The sequence below is a fragment of the Patella vulgata genome, chromosome 8 (genome assembly GCF_932274485.2).
Source record: "Patella vulgata chromosome 8, xgPatVulg1.2, whole genome shotgun sequence".
Lineage (NCBI taxonomy): Eukaryota > Metazoa > Mollusca > Gastropoda > Patellidae > Patella > Patella vulgata.
The window spans coordinates 47,065,093-47,088,768 of NC_065886.2; the positions used below are offsets into that span (position 1 = coordinate 47,065,093).

At 37.4% G+C, this 23,676-nt stretch overlaps 3 protein-coding genes across 8 annotated transcripts in view; 2 read left to right on the plus strand and 1 right to left on the minus strand.

Moving 5' to 3' along the window:
* Positions 1-6,358, plus strand: part of LOC126829469 (uncharacterized) — a 31,410-nt gene extending 25,052 nt beyond the window's left edge. For all 5 annotated transcript variants that reach the window (XM_050559375.2, XM_056102749.1, XM_050559376.1 and 2 more), the window contains 5 exons: positions 42-250; positions 694-834; positions 1,047-1,139; positions 1,703-1,861; positions 4,634-6,358. In XM_050559375.2, the coding sequence (XP_050415332.1) occupies positions 42-250; positions 694-834; positions 1,047-1,139; positions 1,703-1,861; positions 4,634-4,777 (746 nt within the window). In that variant the 3' untranslated portion in view covers positions 4,778-6,358. The remainder of the gene's footprint in view (positions 1-41; positions 251-693; positions 835-1,046; positions 1,140-1,702; positions 1,862-4,633) is intronic.
* LOC126829470 (sushi, von Willebrand factor type A, EGF and pentraxin domain-containing protein 1) lies at positions 6,264-14,746 on the minus strand. 2 transcript variants are annotated; one of them, XM_050559379.2, is made up of 8 exons: positions 14,516-14,746; positions 13,420-13,620; positions 12,996-13,172; positions 11,800-11,976; positions 10,493-10,669; positions 9,858-10,037; positions 8,348-8,524; positions 6,264-7,625 (listed from the first exon to the last, which is right to left on the minus strand). In XM_050559379.2, the coding sequence occupies exons 1-8, from the start codon at positions 14,580-14,582 to the stop codon at positions 7,273-7,275; spliced, it is 1,509 nt and encodes a 502-aa protein (XP_050415336.1). In that variant the 5' UTR covers positions 14,583-14,746; the 3' UTR covers positions 6,264-7,272. The 2 variants fall into 2 exon arrangements, with proteins under 2 accessions (XP_050415336.1, XP_050415337.1); XM_050559380.2 differs by lacking the exons at positions 12,996-13,172; positions 13,420-13,620; positions 14,516-14,746 and having other exon boundaries at positions 11,800-12,099.
* Positions 14,747-20,872: 6,126 nt separating this feature from the next.
* Positions 20,873-22,746, plus strand: LOC126829647 (uncharacterized). The gene has a single exon (XM_050559656.1). It carries the CDS (start codon positions 20,886-20,888, stop codon positions 22,482-22,484), a length of 1,599 nt encoding a protein of 532 aa, XP_050415613.1. The 5' UTR covers positions 20,873-20,885; the 3' UTR covers positions 22,485-22,746.
* The last annotated feature ends 930 nt before the right edge of the window (positions 22,747-23,676 follow it).

Sequence of the window (23,676 nt, forward strand, 5' to 3'; positions counted from 1 at the left end):
TTCGTCTTCCTAATTCTGATTGTTTTTTTTTTTGTTTTTAGTAATAAGGCCATTATCAGACAAGGTTGTGATAGTCACAGGTGCATCTAGTGGTATAGGTGCTGCTGTGGCTGTAAGATTAGCTAATCTAGGTGCTAAAGTGGCATTAGTTGGTAGAAGGGAAGGAGAACTAATGAAATATGTTAATGTTATTAAAGACAATCATGGGGTAGGAATACCTGTTAAAGCTGACGTCACCAATCGTTCAGAGGTAAATCATTACAATTTTTACAAAGTGTAGGGATAGATTCCATGCTGTACTTTCAGTTTGGAAAACTGATCACTTTCAACAAAATAATCTATGTACCCCAGTAAATTTTATTTTACATAACTGGTAACGCTAGGCTCCCTCAAGCATTGAACAAATAAATATAAAGAATTTTGAATGAGAGCTCGCTGATCTCCACGATGTGTACAACTTGTTTGTATTAAAACGTCTGTGTATGTTCATAGTGGATTGGCAGATTTATTTTAAATTCAGACTACAATCAAGTATATCCCTGATTCAGCTGTATCATGGTCAGTTATTATCTCCCAATATAATTTAAACGATCACCTGGGATCTCCAAAATGAGAGTGCCTACTGTTTGAGCCTATTGCAGTCATTGCTATATCTCTGATTTTTAAAGTCCTATCTGGTTTGCTTTTTTCAAGGTAGAAGAAATGGTACGACATACTGAATTGTCATTAGGACCAGTAGATATATTGGTTAATTCAGCTGGTGTTATGTATTATACTTATATGAAATCTAAACATTATGATGAATGGGAACGACAGATTGATATCAATTGTAAGGTAAATATATGAGTGTACAAGCTTTAGAATCGGTCCACCACTCAGATTAACCATAAAGTTAACATCTGAGTTAGACATGTGTGCCATTACATAGTGTTAGAAAAGAAATATTGGACAGATTGTGTAACCTCTTGTATTATAATGTACCAGTAAATCATAATATAGTATCCATGGTAACTACATATATAAGTGTTGTATTGAATATATTACAGGGTTTAACATCATGTATTGGAGCTGTATTAACTGGTATGATAGACAGAAAGTTCGGTCACATCATAAATATATCTTCAAATGCTGGCAAGAGGGTAAAATAGACCATTTATTCTCTGTGTATTTGGGAATGTAAGAGAGATATTCAATAGATACAATCAATTAAAATTTTATTTTATTTAGTATTTATTGTTGTGATTTTCTGTGCTATATAAGACACCTGTTACCACTGTTTGTCGTGTATTTTGTACACAAGGAGCAGTCCATTTGCTGATTACACTATTTTGCTTGAATACACTATTTTGCCTATAATGTTTTTTAGGACTTCGAATTCTGTCTTATGGTTTGGATTGTTCGTACTTGGTTTTATTTTATTTTTATATCTAACATATATTTAGAACAGCTGGCGTTCAGATGGCTTACATTCGCAGTGTTGTGGATGAGACCTCAGTCTGTTTGTCAAAATAGTAGGTTAAAATATGGAATAAGCTTATGGAATATCAAATGAAAGAAAAAGAAAAACATTCTAAAATTTAAAAAAAATATAAAAACTAAACCATCAGAGTTAATTATCAGGCATCTAATTGATCAGAATTTCTGATTGTCTGATTTGCTGGTCTAGCTGTATATTCTGATACTATGTTTTATTATATTGTAGGGATTTGCTGGTCTAGCCGTATATTCTGGTACTAAGTTTTATGTAGAAGGATTATCACAAGCATTACGTCATGAAGTAAAGGAATATGGTATAAAAGTGACATGTATACAACCTGGTGATGTTAAAACTAATTTATTATCACATACAACAGATAAACAGGTTAGTTAACATCACAAGACAAAACATAATTGATTACATTTTTGAGATGAAGGGGAATGCTATATCATGAGGTAAAGAACAATTCCATTAAGCTCTTAAAATGTCCTTTAAGAATCCTGTCTTATTGACAAGCTTTTAAAGTTTGTTCTTTAAATGGCATTTATTAACTGGATAGAGTAACAACAAAACACATACTTATGGAAAACAGCTACTAGTGTATTTGAGGCGACGTTTCGTAGAGTATTCTCTCAACGTTATCAAGCTAATACAGTAAAACAGGTATGAGGCAAATATATATAGACAAAATACAGCAACATAACCGAAACCATACATAGCAACAACATGATCAAAGGCCTACACCAACACTTATTAAGATATACAATAGCAGATAGAGAGTTAATTAACTTATAGTCCATGGCCAGTGAGGATGTCTTAACAACAAAAATGGAAACCATACCTTAAAACAATTAGATCAAAGGGTTGTGACACAATTTGGTAACAATATACAAAAGTAAGAAAAGAAACCGCTATGTTAAACGATCAATAAGCTGACTAAGTAGTTGCGATATTAACCGAATATGGGAGGTGATTATTATTATAGTTAAGACAATAAATTAAGGCAATGGAGTATATACAACAGATAAATGTAACATGATGAAGGGTAGATTAAATATAACTGTTATTTCATTGCACATATCTATTAACACTTGTAATTTTATGATAGGATAATTAGATATCCAATAGAGTTATAGATTTAATGTAAAAACAAAAAGAATTTATAACAATGAATATAGCACGATAGTAAATACAATAACTAGTCAAAAGATAACACACAGCACACTTGTACAGTTTATAAGGAGTGGTGGAACCATGCTATTATTCAAATTAGTTGATCATACGCATTGGGCAAAAATATCCCTGTATCACGGTTAAGATCTGGGCTGTTCCTTCTGGTTTGTATTGCCTCCATTATCTTCCGTGTCTTTTCTATTGGGAGATTAGATGCCAGGGTTTCGTATGACTCAATTCTGTGTCCAGGGTTGGTCTGGAGATGTTGTGCAACAGCTGAGTTAGTGATGGACGACTTGGACTTGTGCTGGCTTATTCTTTTATCTAGGGGTTGTCTAGTTTCACCGATGTAAGTACTAAGACAAGAGCAGGCAACTTTATAGACACACTCTTTCTGGGGCGGGGGTTTATTCGGGAGGAGCTTACCATTAGCTTTCAGGATATCTTTAAGTGTTCGGCCCTTGGAGAAGGTGACCTGGATACCTATTGGGATGAGGATTCTCCTGAGGTGGTAAGTGAGCTTCCCTTGAAACGGTATGGTGATTCTTATAGGTGGTTTTTCTGGTTTGGTTTTTCCCGGATCTGTAGGGGTGTCAATGGTGGTTTTAATGGTCTTTTTAACAAATTGTAGAGGGTAGTTGTTCAGGTTTGTAAGGGCTTCTTCAATGTGGTCTAATTCTTTTTGGAGATGTTCTTTGTCACAAATGTTGACAGCACGGCGGGCTAAAGTTGCTATGGTTGCTTTCTTAACACTGTGTGGGTGGTGGGAATAGAAGTTAATGTACTGGTCAGTATGTGTTGGTTTTCTATAAACACTTGTTGTGAGCCTACCTTCTGTTTTCTTAACTAGTACATCCAGGAATGGGAGGCATTGGTTTTCTTCTGTTTCTATTGTAAATTTAATTCTGCCATTTTGGTTGTTGAGGTGATGGAGCAAGGCGGTGTGGTCTTCGTTCTGACGGAGAATTACAAAGACATCATCGACTTTACAGAGCCAAATTGTGGGTTGGATGGGTGAGGTGGAAAGAGCCCTCTCTTCAAAATCGGTCATATAGATTTCACTTAGAACTGGGGATAGGGGACTGCCCATTGGTAGACCGTGAATTTGTTCGAAGTAATCATCCCCCCAAGAGAAATAAGTGGATTCTATGCAGGATTTAGTTAAGTTGACTATATCTTCTATGGTGAGATTGGTATCCAGTGAGTTCTCCATTGAAGTGAGTCTATATCGTAGTGCTGCTAAGGCTTCATCTCGGGGGATATTAGTAAAGAGGTCAATGACATCGTACGATAGGATAAGTGTATCTTTAGGGAGGTCTCTAAGTTTTTCGCAGAAATCTTTAGAATCTTTGATAAAGGATGCAGCTTCCTTGCCTAATGGGGAAAGAAGGCTTGACAGGTACTGTGCGGTGTTATAATATACGGAATCTCTGGAGAATACTAGCAGTCTGGCTTTAATGGGGTTCTTATGTGTTTTAATGGTGGCTCTGGCATATGGTGGTCTAGGATGGGACGGCTTAAGTTTGTAAAATAGGGAAGGTGTGAGTCTCTTCTCGTCTTTGAGCTTAACTAGTTGTGCGGTATGGCTGTCATTGAAGGTGTTAGTTGGGTCTTTCCTAATCTTCCTATAGGTAGTGCGATCATTGAGAAGGTGGGAAACAGTATGGTTTCGGTTATGTTGTTGTATTTTGTCTATATATATTTACCTCATACCTGTTTTACTGTATTAGCTTGATAACGTTGAGAGAATACTCTACGAAACGTCGCCTCAAATACACTAGTAGCTGTTTTCCATAAGTATGTGTTTTGTTGTTACTTTTAAAGTTTGTTACAAAGAGATTTTGCTTAATAAAGATTCTGAATTTTGATAGTAGTCATACTGATGGTGGTCAAGCAAAAACAGTCAGAAATTTGATGGGTGGGTGATGGGGTATCATTACCAGGTTTACTACTGATCACTGTATTTATTCTGTTATAATTTAGGCCAAAGAAGAATTTGATGGAAGTGAATCTTGTACAATATTAGAACCTGATGATATAGCTAAAGCTATAGAGTATGTGTTACTACAACCTCAACACGTCGGTCTAAATGAAATTCTCGTAGAACCACAACTGGCACCAATCTGAATCTTTCTAGGAACGGGTTGGACATGATATTCAAACTTTTGAACTGAAATTGTGATGTGTAAACATTGTGTTTATAATCTGAATCCCAGGAATATGTGAGTCAATATGAACAGCAGCAAAACACTGGACCTAAATCTTTGTACAATTTACATTTTCCACAAATCTCAATCACTCATGGAAAAGTAGCAATATCTTCATTTTGATAGATTATGTTACCCTATTCATGGACGTTATTTATTTACATGGACTGGTTACGAGAAGCCATGTTGCTAAATGGCTGCTTCGCGCGAGAAAACACGAGAGAAGCCAGTACTCAATGCCTTCACTAATTAGCTATAATCACCCATTTTCATCATTCCGTTGTGTGTCCTGAATTTACCAAAAACTGCTAAAATAAACTTTTATTTGACAAGATAAGTCATTAACTATAATTTCCGTTGCATATATGTATTCATTTTATTTGTAAACAACTTTGTAATTACCATTTTCAAAGTACACGTAGACTGCAACGTCACCATTGTTGTTGTTTTATAAGCAATCGAAAACATGCGTCAGGATTTTTGCTTTCAATCAAAATCTATTTATTATTTCATATTTTTCTGACATAATTCTTATACACGTAAATCTAGGGCATTGTTTGGAAAAAAATTCATTGATTTTTAAAAAACTAAAATATAATTAATTACTTCCTAAAAACAACAAAAATAACACTTTTGACAAACAAACATAATTTTATGAAAAAATATGTGATTTTATTTTTGCTTTCAATCAATCAGTGAAACATTTATTTTTGGAATTAATGATCCCTTTCTCCATAAACTTTGATATCTTATCTACTGTACTGGGCAAAATTCTTATTTTTAAAACAAATATTAACATTTTTAAAAATTATTTTGTTTTGTGATATTTTCAAGTACCAATGGCAATGCAGCATGTAGGCAACTGTACAACAATCATAAATAAACTTGTATTTGATTTGAACCAAATTACCCCACAGTTTTACGCAGTTTCTTTAGATAATAAAAGTGAGAAATTTTGTTTAAAATAAGTTTAATTTTATTGGCATATTATTCAATAAAATATACACATCTGACGGCTTGCAGATTTATTTTATAGGTGTTGTAAGCCATTATACTCAAATGGAGCAGTACGCATGCCAGGTACTATGCCAGGGACATAACTCGTTAACAACTTTTGTTTGGTCGTGATTGACACGTCTCAGATTACCGTGATGTGTCTCAAATTACAGCGCGGCACACATCTCTGGTTATGTTATTAAGCCGTTGTCGGTCCATGTATTATAAGGTCCATGGCCTATTCAAAACATTATGTTGAAGCTTCTGTGTATTAAGCACAGTGTGAGTTGTAAATATAAGAAAGGTGGAGTGGAATGATGGGTGTAGAAGCTCCTTTAAAGACTATTTCATCCCCACTTCAAAACCACCCAGCAGTTGTTGTCTTTCACTTTGAATAGTTTACATGTATATGGATAAAAACATTTTTATTACCTTTTTTGTAAAATCTTGTTTCTAACATTTTAAAAGTTGATGCCATTATAAATTAAAGTCTCATTCTTTTTTATTAATTCTTGTTATTAAAAGTGAAAACCATCATTGATTGCCCCAAAGTAAAAACTGTCATTGATTACCCCAAAGTAAAAACAATCATTGATTGCCCAAAAGTAAAAACAATCATTGAATGCCCCAAAGTAAAAACATTGATTGTCCCAAAGTGAAAACATTCATTGATTGACCGACATTTACGACATTATTACACAATTTATTTGTAATCATTTTTATGCTTTAACTGTCACACTGTAGGCCAAAAATTAAACTAAATAGTCTTTAGGAACCAAATTCAATGTACAGGGCTTGTCCCATCTCTAATAGAAATAACACATCAGATAAACCCAATACCATACTTTATTTTGACTTAAATCAAATAGGTTAATTTTCTAAGCTATTTTGAGTAAATATATACAACAATAACAACCTGCAATCCTACATAAGTAAACATATAGATTAAACCCATTGCGGAAGCGGACGTTAAAGTTATTTCATGCACTATTTAGTGTTGCCCAAGGCCCCACACAGAGAGCCTGGCTAACTGGGGTAGTGGGTGCCATTTTGCTACCCAATCTGTAAGATATAATGGGTCGGGATAGGAACTGTGTACGAATCAGCAGCTGCATTGCACTAAGACTGGACAAAAAAGGGCAAGATCTAATTCTTAAGGCTAACTCAAGATTATTAAAGATTGCTGAGATGTAATACGGTTGGTTGGTGCACGTTATTGTTGGCGAGATTGTAGGTTAGGGTTTGGGTAAGCGTTAGGGCTAGGTCCAGGGTTAGGGTTGGGATTAGTGCTAGTCATTTTTTACATCTCGTGAGCTTTGACCAAACTTGAAGTTGGCCTTATAAAATAGATCTAACCCCAAAAAAGTCGTTTTGTTACCCAATCGCAATTCTCCAGACACTCCGGGTTTGCCTGCTCATTTAGTCTGTGACGTGTACATCCGGGAGCTGATGGGAGTCAACTGAATTTGCTCTTACTGAAATTGATGAAATGGATGTCAACTTGTGGTTATCTAGCTTTTTATGTCTCAGACGCTTTGAGAATTTCACCAATCTGGGTTGGGCCAGAATGATTCTGACTTGCTTCTTCGCCGTTTTTCTGAAGTCCCGCAAGTTACGCTTAAGATAAGCAAAGTGATGCCCCAGTGTAGCAATATCCACAACGATGATCGCAAGTATGATGGTGATGAAAATACCCAATACGACAATTCCTATCCACATTGACCCCTCGGCTTCAACTGGTTCCGGTTCAAATCTTTTCTTGTACCATCCAGCTGCAATTGAAAAAAATAATGGTACTTAATTTTTATAAATGAATGAATTTTACGTCCTACTGTCTGTTCCGACTTTTAATTTGTATAAGAATGCAGCGCCGAATATCTATATATCTTTAACATGCTGCATACGAGAGTACCTATTGTCTGCAGTGATCCCGCGTCCTGCATTAACCACAACGGAAACCAGACTGGAAAATCTCACGGAAAATTCCCACTCAACACCTGGATCGAACCGTTGACCTTCTGGTTAGTAAACCAGCGCCTTACGCACCAAAGCGCCGCGTTTCTCCCGCGTGATTGGCGTCGTTCGTTCGCCGGGCTTAACGCCCGCTTCTACCTAGGGTGATATCGCAGTCCCGTGTACGGCTCTTTGAAATACTAGTTATAATTTACGTCCATTGACTTTGGCCACATCACGGACATTTGGGGTGTATTTGAATCATTTGAATCACAAGTACAATCGACACCAGGGGATCGCTGGTAACGCCCATGTCCAACTCCAAAAAATGGCGTCATTATACAATAGTTCTTCATTTATACTTGATAGTTTATACTTTATAATTTTAACATAAATTCAAATCAATCAGTTGTTTCTGCGTAACCGTCTTCAATCTTAAAATTACCCCCTCCCCGATGAATTTAGTTGTTCGGCTGTTTTCGATATTTGTTTGTTGCGACGTATGTTATTTTAAACAAGTCTTCCGATAATAATAACTTACCTGTACACTCTGGATCGTTACCAACCCAGTTTCCGTCTCTGTCACAGAACTTGATCCAGTAAATTATATTGTCATCAGGATATATATAACAATCAAATACAGCAGTATCACCAAACATCTCACCAGTTACATTAGATTTAGCACCCACATACCATGGTGCTTCACCACAATAAACAGCTGAAAACACAGATATTCTTATAATAAAATGGAAGGTGTAATAAAAAGAAATGAAGTTTAACGTCCTACGTTTCTGCACCGACCTGGATTATAAAGACGAGTAAATACGCCATTCAGTATTCTGTAAGGAAAATTCTGCTCGCACAATGTCGTTTACGTCTACCCTTCATCGAATTACAACTGTCAAAGATTTTCGAATACGCCAACGAATACCCCGGTGGACCTTGTTTTTTCGTCTCATCCGAAAGACTAATCGCCTCTCCCTTGCAAGATTTCTTTTGCAGAATTCTGGTGATCAGAAAACATTTATAACATGAGTAAAATTGAATACTACGCATGGGAATTATGTTATTTATTAAGAATTTTGCAAGAACGTACAAAATACTGTGAATCTATGATAATTTACACTCCTGATTACACTCAACTGATATACGTTTTATTATGTTGTTCTTGTGACCAATCCATGTTTTAATACTATATAGGTGTTGTTTGCTTGCTGTGACGACCATCAATATACAATTTGTTGAACTTTAAATATTATTCATTTATAATTACAGTAAACGTCGCATAAGTCGGATTCGTATAAGTCGGATCTTCGCTCAACTCGGATAAAATCGTTTGGACCCCTTTTCTTATTAAATGTATGTGCGTAAGTCGGATTTCCAAAGTCGGATCTTCGCTCAACTCGGATCAAAATGTTCGGTCCATTTGATCTAATTCCGGATTTTTTTTTTCTTTGCCTAAGTCGGATCGGCAGTATGTTCAGAATTTGACTAAGTCAGTTTCGTCTTGATGGTCTAAAACACGGTTAGCTATTCCATGCACAGAGCCCCAAAATACGTTCCCTTATCATTTTGACTCAAATCAGCCTATTTGAGGTGACGCAATAATAGGGTTGTCTGCTGTAGGAGACACTTTCCGGGAAAATTTAGGACATTTATCTACTCGTACCAAAACGGAAGTTTTTTACTCCCACATACGAACAAAAGCTTGAAATGTGCGTTTGAATCAATTATTATCCGGCTCTTGCTGTTTATTTCTAATCGAGCTAAGATTGAATTTTGGTCTTCTTCCAGTTAGATCCGACTTATGCGAAGTTTACTGTATTTAATTTGAATATTATAACAAACATTTTATAATTTTCGCGCCCCAATGTTGTCACATTTTATCATTTTAACAGCATTAAGGGGAACGACTGAAAGACATCTTGATCCATTCAAAGATCCTCAAATTCATCAATATGGAATAAATCGATTAATGTGGCTTCAACTGATTAAAAATGATGCAATTGATTATTGTGGATAACTCGATTAGTATTGATTAAATGACTTACGTGTACAGTTTAAATTAATATCAGACCAAGTTCCATCATCTTGACAGATTGATACAAAATTTCCACCAGCATGTACATGTCCTTTGTTACACGAATAGGTAGCCATGGCTCCAAAGCCCTCAGAGTTTGTTATGGCTGTTGCGTTCTGAACATCTGGGGGCTCGACTGGACATCTTATATCTGGAATAACATCAATACAGTTGAGTATAAAAGTGGCGACCTCTTTATTTAGTCCGGAGTAAAGTGTGGAATTGGACAGATCTGATATGTTATGCTATGTGAGAGATCGAGCGTTATACGATTAAATGTTGGCAAAATAAATATACCCGACAAACATCGATTATATCTTGATAATTTTATCAAAATCGACAAAGAACTACTTTTGGTCAAATTTTTATGATCGGCACAGACCATTTTTACTACAACACTAACTATTCCCGTAAACCTAATTCTTTATAGTGCGTACGGTAATGTATTTTGTTTTATCAATAATCAGATGTCAGGGTAAGTAGGCCTAACTCTAGAAACATATTTACGAAAACGCCCCAAACTTGACACGCTGAAGTCAACTTTACTAATATCCATATGCAAATGGCGGCACATGATTTTTGGTGATGATTCTGTTATTTGCTTACCGTCACAAACTGGGTGTTCTCCGCTCCAAACAGCATGGTCGTTACAGGTTCTAGTTTGGTTTCCGCTACTTAATGAGGTTCCTAGTTCACATTCATAGGATACAGTATCCTTGAATTTCAGGCCAGTGAAACGTGGGATTGCTCGATTCTTAGGTAATGGCGTTGGACAAATAATCTCTACAATCATATAATACAAATTGTTTATTAGCTGTGTGATTATTCAAAGGGAGACTGGCCATGTTTGTCCCCATGGCTGTGACGTAGCGTTATGCGCCACTTAATACAATATTCGCACTAGCAACTACTTCATTATCCCTACACAAGTAAATGAACATGTTTACCGAACTATAAAAATCAAGTAGCCTATAGATAAAGTTGTAGGGGGTTGGGGTGGCCTAGCGTCGTGCTTCGAGCTCTAGCTCGCGGTTGTGGTTTCGATCCTTGGAGATCGGGTCTCGTGGGTTTACTTCGGGTTCTCCGGTTTCCTCGCACAAGAAAGATTTCTGGGCTTACGCTAAGCATAATTAAATGAGAAAACGGACGTTAAACTCTAATAGAAGAAAAAGAAGATATAGCCTGCTGTTCATTCAATGGTAAGACGATTTTAAACGTATTTCACACAAATCCAATGGTTTTATAGAACATCAAAGTAAATTTTATAGCACTATGTTAACATAGTGGATTGTGTAGTAGGCCTCATCACACGAACGTTATCCGATGGGCTCATCCTCGAGATTCCACGTAGCTAACAGCTAGATTCGTATGTTTTGTGCTGAATACTTGTACTTACTTCAGTCATCATAAATTTGGGCCTAAACCGTTTCAATATGAATTGAATGGGATTATTTCCAATTGTCAAACGTTCTTTTATGTGCACGCCAGAGTATACACGGGTAGTATACTCACTCTTGATTAGTGAGAGCCATATTTAAAAAATCACGAAGCTTCTTCTCGGCCCTCACCTGGATTCGAACCCCGGCCATTCTAATCATGCAGTGGCCCAGGACGGCTAGATCAAGATTTCGTTAAGGTCGCTGAAATGTAAATAAGGTTAGGGCACGCGATTGTTGATGAGATTGTGGGTTAGGGTTTGGGTAAGGGTTAGGGCTAGGTCCAGGGTTAGGGTTAAAGCCAGCCCTGTTTACATCTCGTGACCTTTGACAACATCTGGAGGTAGCCTTTAGAAATAGATCTAACCGGCCCAGGACCATGGCCGCTCGACTAGCACTCCACCGCACTCCACACCAGCCTCGATTAGACTGGAGCGAACCGTTGGTACAGTTTTAGTTTTACACTGAAGAACCTACCTGCACAGAAGGGTAAAGTACCATCCCACACAGCTGCCACAGTACATCGTCTATCTAGGTTACCTCTTATAGCATAATAATAAGGATAACATGTATATGTTACATATGTATTATACTCATTTGTACCAACTACCATAAAACTATGATCTACAGGATCTGGTTGAGGACACTTGATAGCTGCAAAATATAAAATGGGCGCTTGTTAACTTCAGAAAACATATAAGATAATTTACTTTAAAGCTTAAAAGAGAGCAAAAAGAAAACTTTTGTTTCAAATTTTCTATATCTGCCTCAAAAAAATGAAAATATTTGTATGCAACAGTACGGTGTTTTGATGGCTATATTATACAATATCCGGTTAGTCGCAGTGGTCGTAAATCGATTTATTATTACTTCGGTCCTCATATTCATTGACAGTGTTGTTTTCGCCATGTCTTGGGATATGCGTTACATACTTATGGAAAACAGCCACTAGTGTATTTAAGGTGACGTTTCGTAGAGTATTCTCTCAACGTTATCAAGCTAATACAGCACCACAGATATAACGCAAATATATAGACAAACCCATGACTTTGCATGAGGAACAAAATCCCGCCCGGGCCCCCAAAACATTATTTATATGTGTGTGCGGGTGGGGTGATATGGGGTAATATTGGGCTGTGTGGAACATGCTAGAGTCGATTTGTCATTTGCTAGGGAGCACAAAAACTCAAGGGGGAGCAAAGTCTCAAAACCGTAACGCAAAGCTCGTCATTACGTGGAACCACGGTGTCTAAGTGGGTATGACGCTGGCTCGCTAGCCTGGAGGTCGGGTGTTCGATCCCTGCATTGGCCGAGAAAGTCTATCTCGATTTTCCGACGTGGTTTCCCTTGTTAGTGGTGCAGGACTGACTATAGTCGTCCGGATGAGACGTAAAACCGAGGTCTCGTGTATACATTGGCATGCACGTAAAAGATCCCGTGGCAGTTGGAATTCAATATAAGAGTAGGCCATAGTGCGGCTGCCCGGGCAAAATTTCTCTCAAAGCACACTGTATGGCGTATGCCCGTCTTCATTAGCCCAGCAGAACGTTAAACCACATATCTTTTCATTTCATTTTCGTCATTACGTCCCTCACACTTAGCCCCTGAGACAAACTGTAACAACATAACATAAACCATACATGACAGTTTAGGATTTGGTAACATAAACTTACTTTCACAAATTGGTTCCAGTCCACTCCACTGTCCGTTACTTTGACAAGTTCTAGACGTGTCACCAAAACGAACCATATATCCTTCAAAACATATATAAGTTGCTATAGAACCAATACCCAGGGATAAATACATTACTGCTCCATTATCTGGTCGAGATAATGCTGGACAAGAAGTGGCTGAAATTTAAAGTTATATCCATATTAATAATTGCATATTTTAAAAATAAACATATTTTTGGACCAGGAACTGGTCGCTAACCGCTACTCATCTTGTTCTAGTTCTTGTTCGTCTTGGTGTGGAGCTCTTCGGAAAAGCCTGATCACGGGATCAGACTTCGATGCCCCCAGCCCGCTTCTGTCGTAAAAAGGCCTCTTTCACCTGATTTGATTTGTTTTATTTTATCAGTATTGATGATCTGCTTACCTTTACAGTCCAGATCCTCTCCATCCCACTCCCCTGATGGTAAACATTTTCTATACGCATCCCCTAATACAGGTGTATGCCTTTCTACACATTGATAATACCACATAGCACCAACAGTTAAAGTACCATTATTCTCACCGGTAGAATTTAATATACGATATGTATTAGGTACTTCTATCGGGCCGTCACATTCTGTCCCACCTAGAATTATACATATTGTGAAATATTAGTAGTATTAGTTTCAAGATGCATTATGCAACATTTAGATAAAAAGATGGCCTTTCTCCATATAATAGTTTACAAATTGATAATGAAAAATGAATGAATACAGTAGAACTTGCTCGGGCGTGCACTCCTAATCAGCGAACACTTGCTTCAACGAGCACCAAAAAATCCCCCCGAGCGATTTTTAAGTAATTTAACCTCTACTAAACACGCACCTGTTCAACGCGCGCAACGGGCATCACGATTAATTCCCCTCGTAAAAATTCTACTGTTTCAACGGTCACTATTTTACTAATAAATTCAACAAAACATCGCCCATTCAACGGCCATTGTTGAATGATACCATCTTGTCGTTCTTTCTTTGTAACATGCCCGCTAATCCCGTGAGTAGTAGTTAATTAACTGCATAGGCGTAGGGGCCGGGGGGGGGGCAGATTTGATCTGTTTTATTTTATCAGTATTTTTAAATTTCCCTTGGGTGCTTGCTTAATACAAGTTCTACTGTATATTGAAAATTTCATTCAAATTACTTTAAAGTTCTGAATGTTTGAAGTTTTGACAAGGATAGCGTAGTTTCGATTGTCGTTGCTACAATAATAAACAAAGCGTCTATTTTCGATTTTACGGAAACGGATTAAATGGCACGGATCGTCTTCCAGGCCTTCCGATGCTATATAGGGTTAATAATGTGAATAAATGTCTAGATAATAATTTATAAAACTACCCCACCCCACCCACACATACACCAAAAAAGACCTGTCATAGCTAGATTTAGCTCTTACATAATGCATTTTAATGTGATACTATTCCCGAAGATTCACGTGGTTCAATAAATGTATTATAGTTGATAACTACAAAGTCAACTACTTACCGGTACCACTTCGAACGACACTTAATTGAATCCAAAACAAACCAGAAGCTATTAATGGTAGGTGCATTATATTTGCAAGTATACACTATAAAAAAACCCCTCACAATAGATTAATAGATTAACGTCTAGTGTTCAGCCAGAAGATCCCGAGTCTTAAACACTAAAACTTTGCTGGCCAAATTCCAAAACTGGGTTGGATTAACACTAAAACCTTGATACTACTTCCACGAACACTGTTCCGTCATTGAGAAACATCGTGTTGTTATTTTTATTACGATACCCCAGACAATAATTCATGTAATTAATTTGTGCTGGGAGATTTTACCAGAATAATAACTGAATAGAGGACAATGTCTTATTTATTCCCTGGAGAGGTCTTTGCGTGACGTCCTTTTCTTAAGAACTCAAATCTTACGCTGTCAATTAAATTGTGTTTCAATGGTGGACCATGATTAACCGGAATTATCAATATGTATGTATTCCATTTAATTACAGCCAACATTCATATTTCAATAATTACGTGGAAGAGAAATCTTATTAGAATCTCAATAGATAACTGTGAATATTCAACTGCGAAGTTTCTGTACGAAACTATAATGTTAACAGAGGCCATGGGCTGTTTTCAATTCATTTATATCTTAACATGAAATTGTATGTTTATGGTTCCTAAATGATTATCATCAACAACATTACATGTAAATGTAACGTGTAAGCATGTACAGAATTTGAGATTATTAGTATAAAATTGCCACTTACAAAGGGAAAACACGCCGGAAAATGCCAAGGAAATTCTCGTCCAAATCTGAATCGAACCCAGTACATCCAGATTAGCGAGCCACCGCAATTCAATTTAAATAAAAATTTGTTTTTGAACGTTTAAACAATGATTTTGTTGGAAGTATCAATGTAATAAATATCGAACATTTACATCTTTATTCCTCTAAGTGGTTGTGTAGTTAGGGCCCGAGTTCATTGTTTTGCCTGGGTGGGGGTATAATGCTGTTCAGACGGTCCTGGTTAATACTCTGGTTAGTTATCATGTCTCTTTTATAGCCAGATTTCACACGGCCGTAGACGAGTACGGTCGATCGGGTCGTGGGTCGTGGGGTGGGGGGTGGGGTGGGGGGTCAGATTCCATAAATTAATATGGCGCGAGTAGTGCAAGCCATTGGTCGTGAATGCTGTTAATTCGCCATGTTTTGTGTATGTTCATATACAATATTCCCTGTTTATGACGCGGTATCTAACGCTAGCTCTATGAAATGTAATAACAAGTTTTATATTCTAGATACTCAAGATTCATAGGACAATTAAGCAGCGGGTGGCCATACACTGAAATCTTCTCATTCTATTTTATATAGGGATTGGTGTAAAATTATATCTTAATGACCTTACACTTCAGAACAAACTTTAGATTAAGGCTTAGAAATTAAATAATTTCAATTTCACCAGCCCAAATGTCTCTGAGCTTTGATAGAAAATAGGGAGTGTGGCGGTTGTGGTCGTAAATTTCTGATTCCTGATCCTTTCTTCCGCTTAAAAGCCATTCAGACTCACCATTAACAGATAAAATAAACAAAATATTATTTATTTTGTTCAAGGTGAATAAGAGATTAAAATATTATTATAGATCATTAAACCAAACAGCTTGTCTTCCCCTATACATTGCTAGGCGATACTCTCAGATAGGCCGCAAGGCATTTTAACCCGCTATAAGTTACATATATTTTATGGTTGCAATGAATGATTCTTAACAACGCACCGAGACAAACAAAACAATAAATTAGTAATAGTACAAGCGTACAAACTAGTTTTCAAATTTGCCATCTTATAAAAATGTTATTATCCTCATCAGCAAATTGTTGTTGGATAAGGCGCTTACCAAAACAACTTCTGACATTCGCTATATTCTAATTATAGCTTAGGTGCGCTAATTCTCGTCAATTTTAATACATTTTAATATCTATGACGTTAATGGGTATTCGTATAAGAAAAAAAATGTTTTTAAAAAATCACCATACCAGATACTGTTTAAACAAGGAGTTATTAGACTGAATGTGAAGATCGTGTCATTGACAATAGTCGTTAGTCCAAGGGGCACAGTAAAGATGGACACGACGAAATGGACGGCACTACTTGTAATGATTATTCCCTATGTTTTAGCTAAGATTTCAAATATTCCGACCAGTCAAATATACGAAACGTGCATGAAAAGTTTTAGCCATTCGGGAACGACGGACGAACAGAAAGATTTTGCGTGCACTGTAAGCGAGAAATGGGAAATGAACTCACAAAGAACAAAGGATAGATTGTCGGATGTTGAAATTCAGTTTCTCAAGAAGTTAGAAAATTTCAATGCTTTAGACTCAAGACTAAGGTTTCCGTGTGAAAGAAAGGAATATCGTCTCTTATCAGATAAAGAAAGAAAAAGATACCATAATACCGTAAATCTTCTTAAAAATACCAGGGTTAGTATACAGCTTTTATAATCATAATACAATCTGATTAAAGTATAGATCTATATTTCTTTTCGTTTTTTTTTATACTTTCGATGGCCTACACTACATGAAGATCTGACAAGTTGTACTCGAAGGTCGTGTCAGGGGTCGTACGGGCGGCTTTTGACCTATGGCGTCAGACATTGATTAAAGAGAGAGAGAGAAATGGAGTTTAACGTCCACTCGACACAAACTAGGTCATTTCGGGGCTAACATATGGTTTTTAATTTTATTTCAATAATTCGCTTGCGCATAGGGGTCTTTAGCAGTGGGAGGAAACCGGAGGACCCGGAGAAAACCCACGAGGTTGGACAGACATTGATTAATCAATCAGCGTTGGCGTTTCTAATGCTTTACCCACAATCGCCGTAACAGACTGTTTCATTGGCTTACCCCTCCTTTTAACCAAAACGCCGGTAATAAAACAACCCTTCCAGAACCTAATGTAGTAAAGACAAGTAAAAAGAAATTTTGAACTATAAAAGACGAAACGAAATAGGATCTGTATTTTAATCCGATTGAATCATAATATTGTAAATCTCCTTAAAAATACCTAGGGTTAGTATAAAATTTATCTAATTATACCATGGTGAGCATACAGTTCTTAAACGTGCACGCCAGTTTGTACAAATAACCTCGGTTTTTCATCCCATCCGAACTACGAGGCACTATCCTTGTGAGACACCAATGACAAGGAGAAACCGCGCCAGAAAACCCGAGCGAACGCAGAATTCCTGGTTAGCGACTAGTCTCGGTCACCCAGAACCTCCTAGTCTTCAACATACGGAGGGTATGGGACAGTTGTCAATATTTGACGTAAAGTCCATTGCCCATGCGTAACCGGGAGTTTGGTTTTTAATGTGGTTGATTATCCAGTCTCTTTAGCCAAGTCCCATAATAAATCCCGTAATTCTTGCATGAATCGTGACGACTTATTAGGATTAATTTTAAAAGGATAGATATGGACCATGAAGAGTGAAATTTTACAATAAAAAATTAAGAGTGATAGATATTAAACTGACATGCAATCAAATGGATTTTTTGAAATGACATTCTTAAATTAATTTCATGGGCGTAAACATCTTGTTTTAAGAGGAGTTACCTCCTATAGACATTGTTTATGATAACGTGAAAGACCGGATTATCTAGCCAATTTTTCTCAAATGTTGACAACCTGTCCAGACTAATATTCGTAGAGACTAGTTAGCGACCCAACGTCTTGCTCAATGATCCAGTGATTTATCCAGGGATGACCACATCGCTGTGGAGTTATCAAGTCCCAAACTGTAATGAGCATTAGGTCTCCTATTTCCAGCATTCTATCCGAGTATAAATACAAATAATGTCGGAAAATGAAATAAAGGAATGGACTAGAACCATTTCATAATCACCGGTCAAATTATAACAACAAATTTAACCCCACAAGTACGTGTTAATGTCATTTGTTTTTATTTCAGTTAAGTAATGGTATAAGTCAATATGATTTATTTGTAAAAGTACATACAGCTAAGTTTGCTCCTGGTGCTCATGGTGGAGCAGGTTTCCTCCCTTGGCACAGAGAATTTCTCAAAAGGTACTAAAACGTTTTTCACACTATCATCATTTTTGTGTAGCTTGACTGCGGCCATATGTACAATAAAATAAATATTAGAATATTTTCTGTCCTATTTAAACGCTTCTATTTTTCGCTTTTATTCAAAAATGTGTTGATCTACAAATAAAATTAGAACTTTTTTGCGTTTCTATTTTTACTCTTTGCTGATTTATTAGAACTTTTCCTTTCCTATTTGTTTACCTGTCTATTTTCTTATCCATTGTGGTTAGCCTGTACTGTAGCATCCTCGCTATCCTCAGTGTACTCATTGTCGTTAGCCTGTACTGTAGTATAGAAGTAAGAATGTGATATATTGAATATCCAATGTTCTGGATTTTCACTATCAAACCACCATTGCATTTGCATATTCGAATTAAGCATTAATGTATTTTAAAATAATTTAAAATGGCGAGAAATTGCTAGAAGTATTGAAACGAACTAATGGAAGTGCTTATTGTTTGGTATTTTAGGTATGAACTAGCATTACGATCGTTTGATCCATCTGTATGTTTACCATATTGGGACAACACACTGGATAAACCTTTACAAAATCCACAAGACTCGATCATCTGGTCCAGTGAATTTCTCGGTAAGTTCCCTTGTATTTGTTTACCGTAAGTGTAAATATAAAACAGACACTATTTCTATAAAACTTGATAACATTTCCAACTGAAGTGTGTGTGTGTGTGTGTGTGTGGGGGGGGGGATTGAATGGTTAGCGCGTGCGCGCTGTATCAGAAGGTCTGTCATTGAGTCAACTGGCGTGGTTTCCATTCCAAGGTTGTATGTGACAAGGAGTAGGGTCGCCTGTCGAACCTCGTGGGTTTTCTCCGAGTCTTCTGGTTTCTTCCCACTGCTAAAGACCCCTACGCGCAAGCGAATCATTGAAATAAAAATGAGCAATATGCTAGTGCCGAAATGACCTAGTTTGTGTTGAGTGCTAGTGCCACTTGTCCTGGGGTTGCCGTCTACACACTATATCTTTGGCTTCTGAAACTGAGGTGGGAACTAGAGACCTAGTCACATCACTGACCCGACTTAGTTACCACTCGACTTGATATATTTATTGCGACTCGAGACTGATGACTCGCGACTTGAAAGAGCTTACGCTAGGTTCCCACTATCGTGCGATGCGTTACGATAGGATTGTCCCTACTGAGTCCATGATCTGGTACGTGAAGATACATTCGGATACGTTTCGATACGACCAACACGACTGCTACGACTGACCTCAATATATGATAATACCTGATAGCATCACCACGATTAAAACCACGATTTCCACGATTTCAATCGTAGCACGAATCGTGATAGAAGGAACCTAGCATTAGGGGCATACCTCTAACTTACCTTATTCGCCATAAATTGCTGACTCATTTGATGAACTGGCGACTTGAACAGGACTCAAGTTATGTGAAGACTTGGGACTCGAATCGATACGGTACTAAAGTCAGCGACTTGGGACTCGACTCGGACTCAGGGGCGGCGACTTGGGGCTCAACTCGGACTAGAGGTCCCACGATTTGTTCCCACCTCTGCTAAAATCCGTTCATTTTTATGTTATGTCAGGAGTATTGATCGAGTCAATGTATCTCTATTCTTTCTAGAACACCAGATACCCGTCCCTTTTTATTTCATGTAGCTAAAGCCGTGAAATATTGAGTTTCATTCAATTGGAAACCTCGAGGTTATATCAATGTTTCCATGTAATCACAATTAACAATGATTCCTCAATATAGGTAATGGAAATGGTTTTGTAACTTCTGGACCCTTTGCCTACTGGAAAACTCCCACCTCTGGTGGAACCTTGGATAGAAATGTAGAAACCAGTTCGTTTAATCTAATGTCAACGATTTTCATTGAAAGGATCTTGGAGAGATCTACCTTAGCCAACATCTCCTGCAAAACAAATTGTGACTTTGAAGCAGCTCATAGTGGTGTCCATTTATTTGTTGGCGGAAAAATGTCCTCTTTGGTGTCTTCCCCTGAGGACCCAGTATTCTTCATGCACCACGCGTTTGTTGATTGTATTTGGGATGAGTTCCGTGGAAATCAAAGGGTCGATCCATTTTATGACTACCCAGCTAATAATTTTGGGAACTCTTTCAACAGTCCACAAGCTCTAATGGCACCATTTCCAGACGTAAGGAATATTGACGGAATTGCGGATTATTCTAAGTATTACAGATGTACTCCGAGACCGAAATGTTCCGCGTCAAATCAGCAGACCAACTATAAATATATGCATTGCAAGGAAAACGGACTTGGGGAATCGACAATGGTTTCTGTAACAATAACTCCTCAAGCGGAATCGTGCCCGGCAACTGAAATTGAGCATCCCCAAAATTCCTATTGTATCGATGGAAGATGTGACACAGATATGTGGTCATATATTCCTGTAAGTGTAGTATACGTTCGATCACCACGTGATGCCAATGTCTTACACTCCAACCCTGTTCACAATAACCAACCCCAATTCAATATGGACGTCTACAGCGGGAACATTTTTGCAACAGCTAACTCATCCACACATAAGAACTGTGCTAATGGTGGCCCTTGCTGTACAAACAACAGAGGGGTATACCTCCATGGCTTGGGTCTGAACTACCAGGGTTCTTATAAAGAGTTTGTTTTCATTGACCCACGGATGCCCATATCGTCAGTGGAAGCTTGCGTGGGCATACCTAATCCACAAAAACATGGAGACGTTAAAGTCAGACTTAGAGCGTCTGATAGCTGTGGTCGTGTTTGTAAACCATTTTGTGGACAATATGATCCGAGTAATCTACTTCGGCCAGCATCGTATAAGCCATGTAACGGCGATATCCTCGTTGATTCCCAGTCACCACGTATGTTTAGCAATTCATTTAGAGAAGCAGTAAACGCACAATGGGATCTCTTTAATATAGATGACGCTTCTCGATTACCGTTACGTCAACAAAAATATGACTTTGTCACATTTTATTGCAATCACGAAATCTCAGATAAGCATCCTACAACAACTGAATCTCATATACATCATAAGCCCGAATACCCTCCTACATCAAGGGCACCAATAGTCGAACCTGAAATACCAATTATAGTCGAACCTGAATTTCCAAATATTGTGGAACCTGAATTCCCAGTTATAGTTGAACCTGAATTTCCAGTTATAGCCGAACCTGAATTTCCAGTTATAGTTGAACCTGAATTTCCTATAGCCAAACCAGAAATACTTACTGTTGAACCAGATATACCTTTCGCTGAACCCGAATTTACAAAAGCTGAACAATTGCCCCGAATAATTAATCCAGAAATATCAGTGCTGCCGGAGATTCGTATACCTGATATTTCAGTTTTAAACCCACAATACCCGGTAGTTAGGCCAGAACCTCCGATAGTGAAACCAGAACCTCCAATTGTGAAACCAGAACCTCCGATAGTGATACCAGAACCTCCAATAGTGAAACCAGAACCTCCGATAGTGAAACCAGAACCTCCGATAGTGAAACCAGAACCTCCCATTGTGAAACCAGAACCTCCCATAGTGAAACCAGAACCTCCCATAGTGAAACCAAAAGTATATGTAGCAGTGACACCGAAACGTGTCATGCCGACTCCAAAACCCCAGATACCGAATATTTATAATCCAGATTCAGTATTCAATTTCCCTTCTCTTTTGATGCCCTTTGTTCCTAGCTCTGTAAAAAAGAGATACTACAATGAAAGAAAGGTACCTGTAACTCCTAAACCCGATTTAAATTCTATATTTGCGTCTGCTGGTTATTACCCAAGGCAAAATTCTAGATATTACAACCAATACAGTTCCATTCCTGGTAGAAATCCACTCGGAAAATCCTCTTTCTGGAGCTACAACATGCCAAATTATTTTGGTTAATTTAAACATTTAGAAAGAAAATGTGTCAACTGTTTAAACGAACTTTTGAATGGTTAACATACTTCTTTATATTCTGTTCACGTGCTCTGGGTTGCCCAATGTACCTGAAGACTTATACCCACGAAGCAATGGGCAAATCTACACAAATTATTCTGAATGGAGCTTGAATGGAGTTATCTCTAGTGAGGTCGCAGTGCAATCATACGGCAAAAATATTAAGAGAAAAGGTAGTTTCTGTTCAAACTGAAAGTTTGTGCATAAATCAGGCATCTGAGAAAGTTAGTTTTTTTCTCATATATATTATATATTTCTCTAATGTATAAATTAATGCAAACGCCAACTTTTAATGCTGGTAATCAATTCAAAATGTCAAACAATATATAATTTAAATCATTGTGTTTATGCTCTTGTATAAATAAATTTATTATTGTATTATATTCTTGTGTACATATATATATATATTCGTCGAGTCACTTAGAATGGGATCGGGATTACTGTCTTTTCAACATATTAGTTTGGGATATTCAAATATATCCCATTGCATCCTCGTAGAATTGTGTGACGCGGAATATTTGCTCTCTCCAGGGCATCATCCTATTAAAAGTGGAAATATAACTTTCAAAATATACCCCATGTGTATTCATGAACCCAAACTACTGACAGGGGTTAATGGTTAAACGTGACACACAAAATTGTTCGATGCAAACAGCAGTGAAAAATTTAACTCTTGTCGCCAGAAGGTTCTAATCATTTTTCTTGTACTCCTAAGCTCTGTTAGGGTTGGTCTTCTTCAGTAAATCTGTCGAAGCCACACGTCCATAATAATGGGACAAACAAAACTAGTTACTGGGCTTATTATTATTTACTTCCACAAACAAACAATAACATAGTATTAATACCATTATAATATGTACAACAATACTATCATATTAAAAATAACATAAGAGCTAATTAAGAGTCATTTCTCCACGATTGCTAGTTTAAACTCCCGGCCAATCCCATATTTGGCACTACTAAACTGCTGTATCCTTTACTGGCGCAAATTTCTTTATGGGAGATTGTTGAGGCGGCAAAGGAGGGGAACCAAATTGTTTTTTATTTGGCTTTGCCGAACTGTATCGTCTGTGCATTTCTTCCGGGGGAGATGTAGATGGTGGCGGCGTGTTTATAGCTATATCAGCATCCTCGAGTC

Coding starts and splice junctions, on each gene's coding strand:
- LOC126829647 (XM_050559656.1), top strand. CDS start 20,886: ATGGTTTCTGTAACAATAACTCCTCAAGCGGAATCGTGCCCGGCAACT.
- LOC126829470 (XM_050559379.2), bottom strand. CDS start 14,582: ATGCACCTACCATTAATAGCTTCTGGTTTGTTTTGGATTCAATTAAGT. Junction 11,977..12,995: donor ACTGGAACCAATTTGTGAAA/GTAAGTTTATGT, acceptor TATATTTTGCAG/CTATCAAGTGTCCTCAACCA. Junction 10,670..11,799: donor TACTTTACCCTTCTGTGCAG/GTAGGTTCTTCA, acceptor ATATGATTGTAG/AGATTATTTGTCCAACGCCA.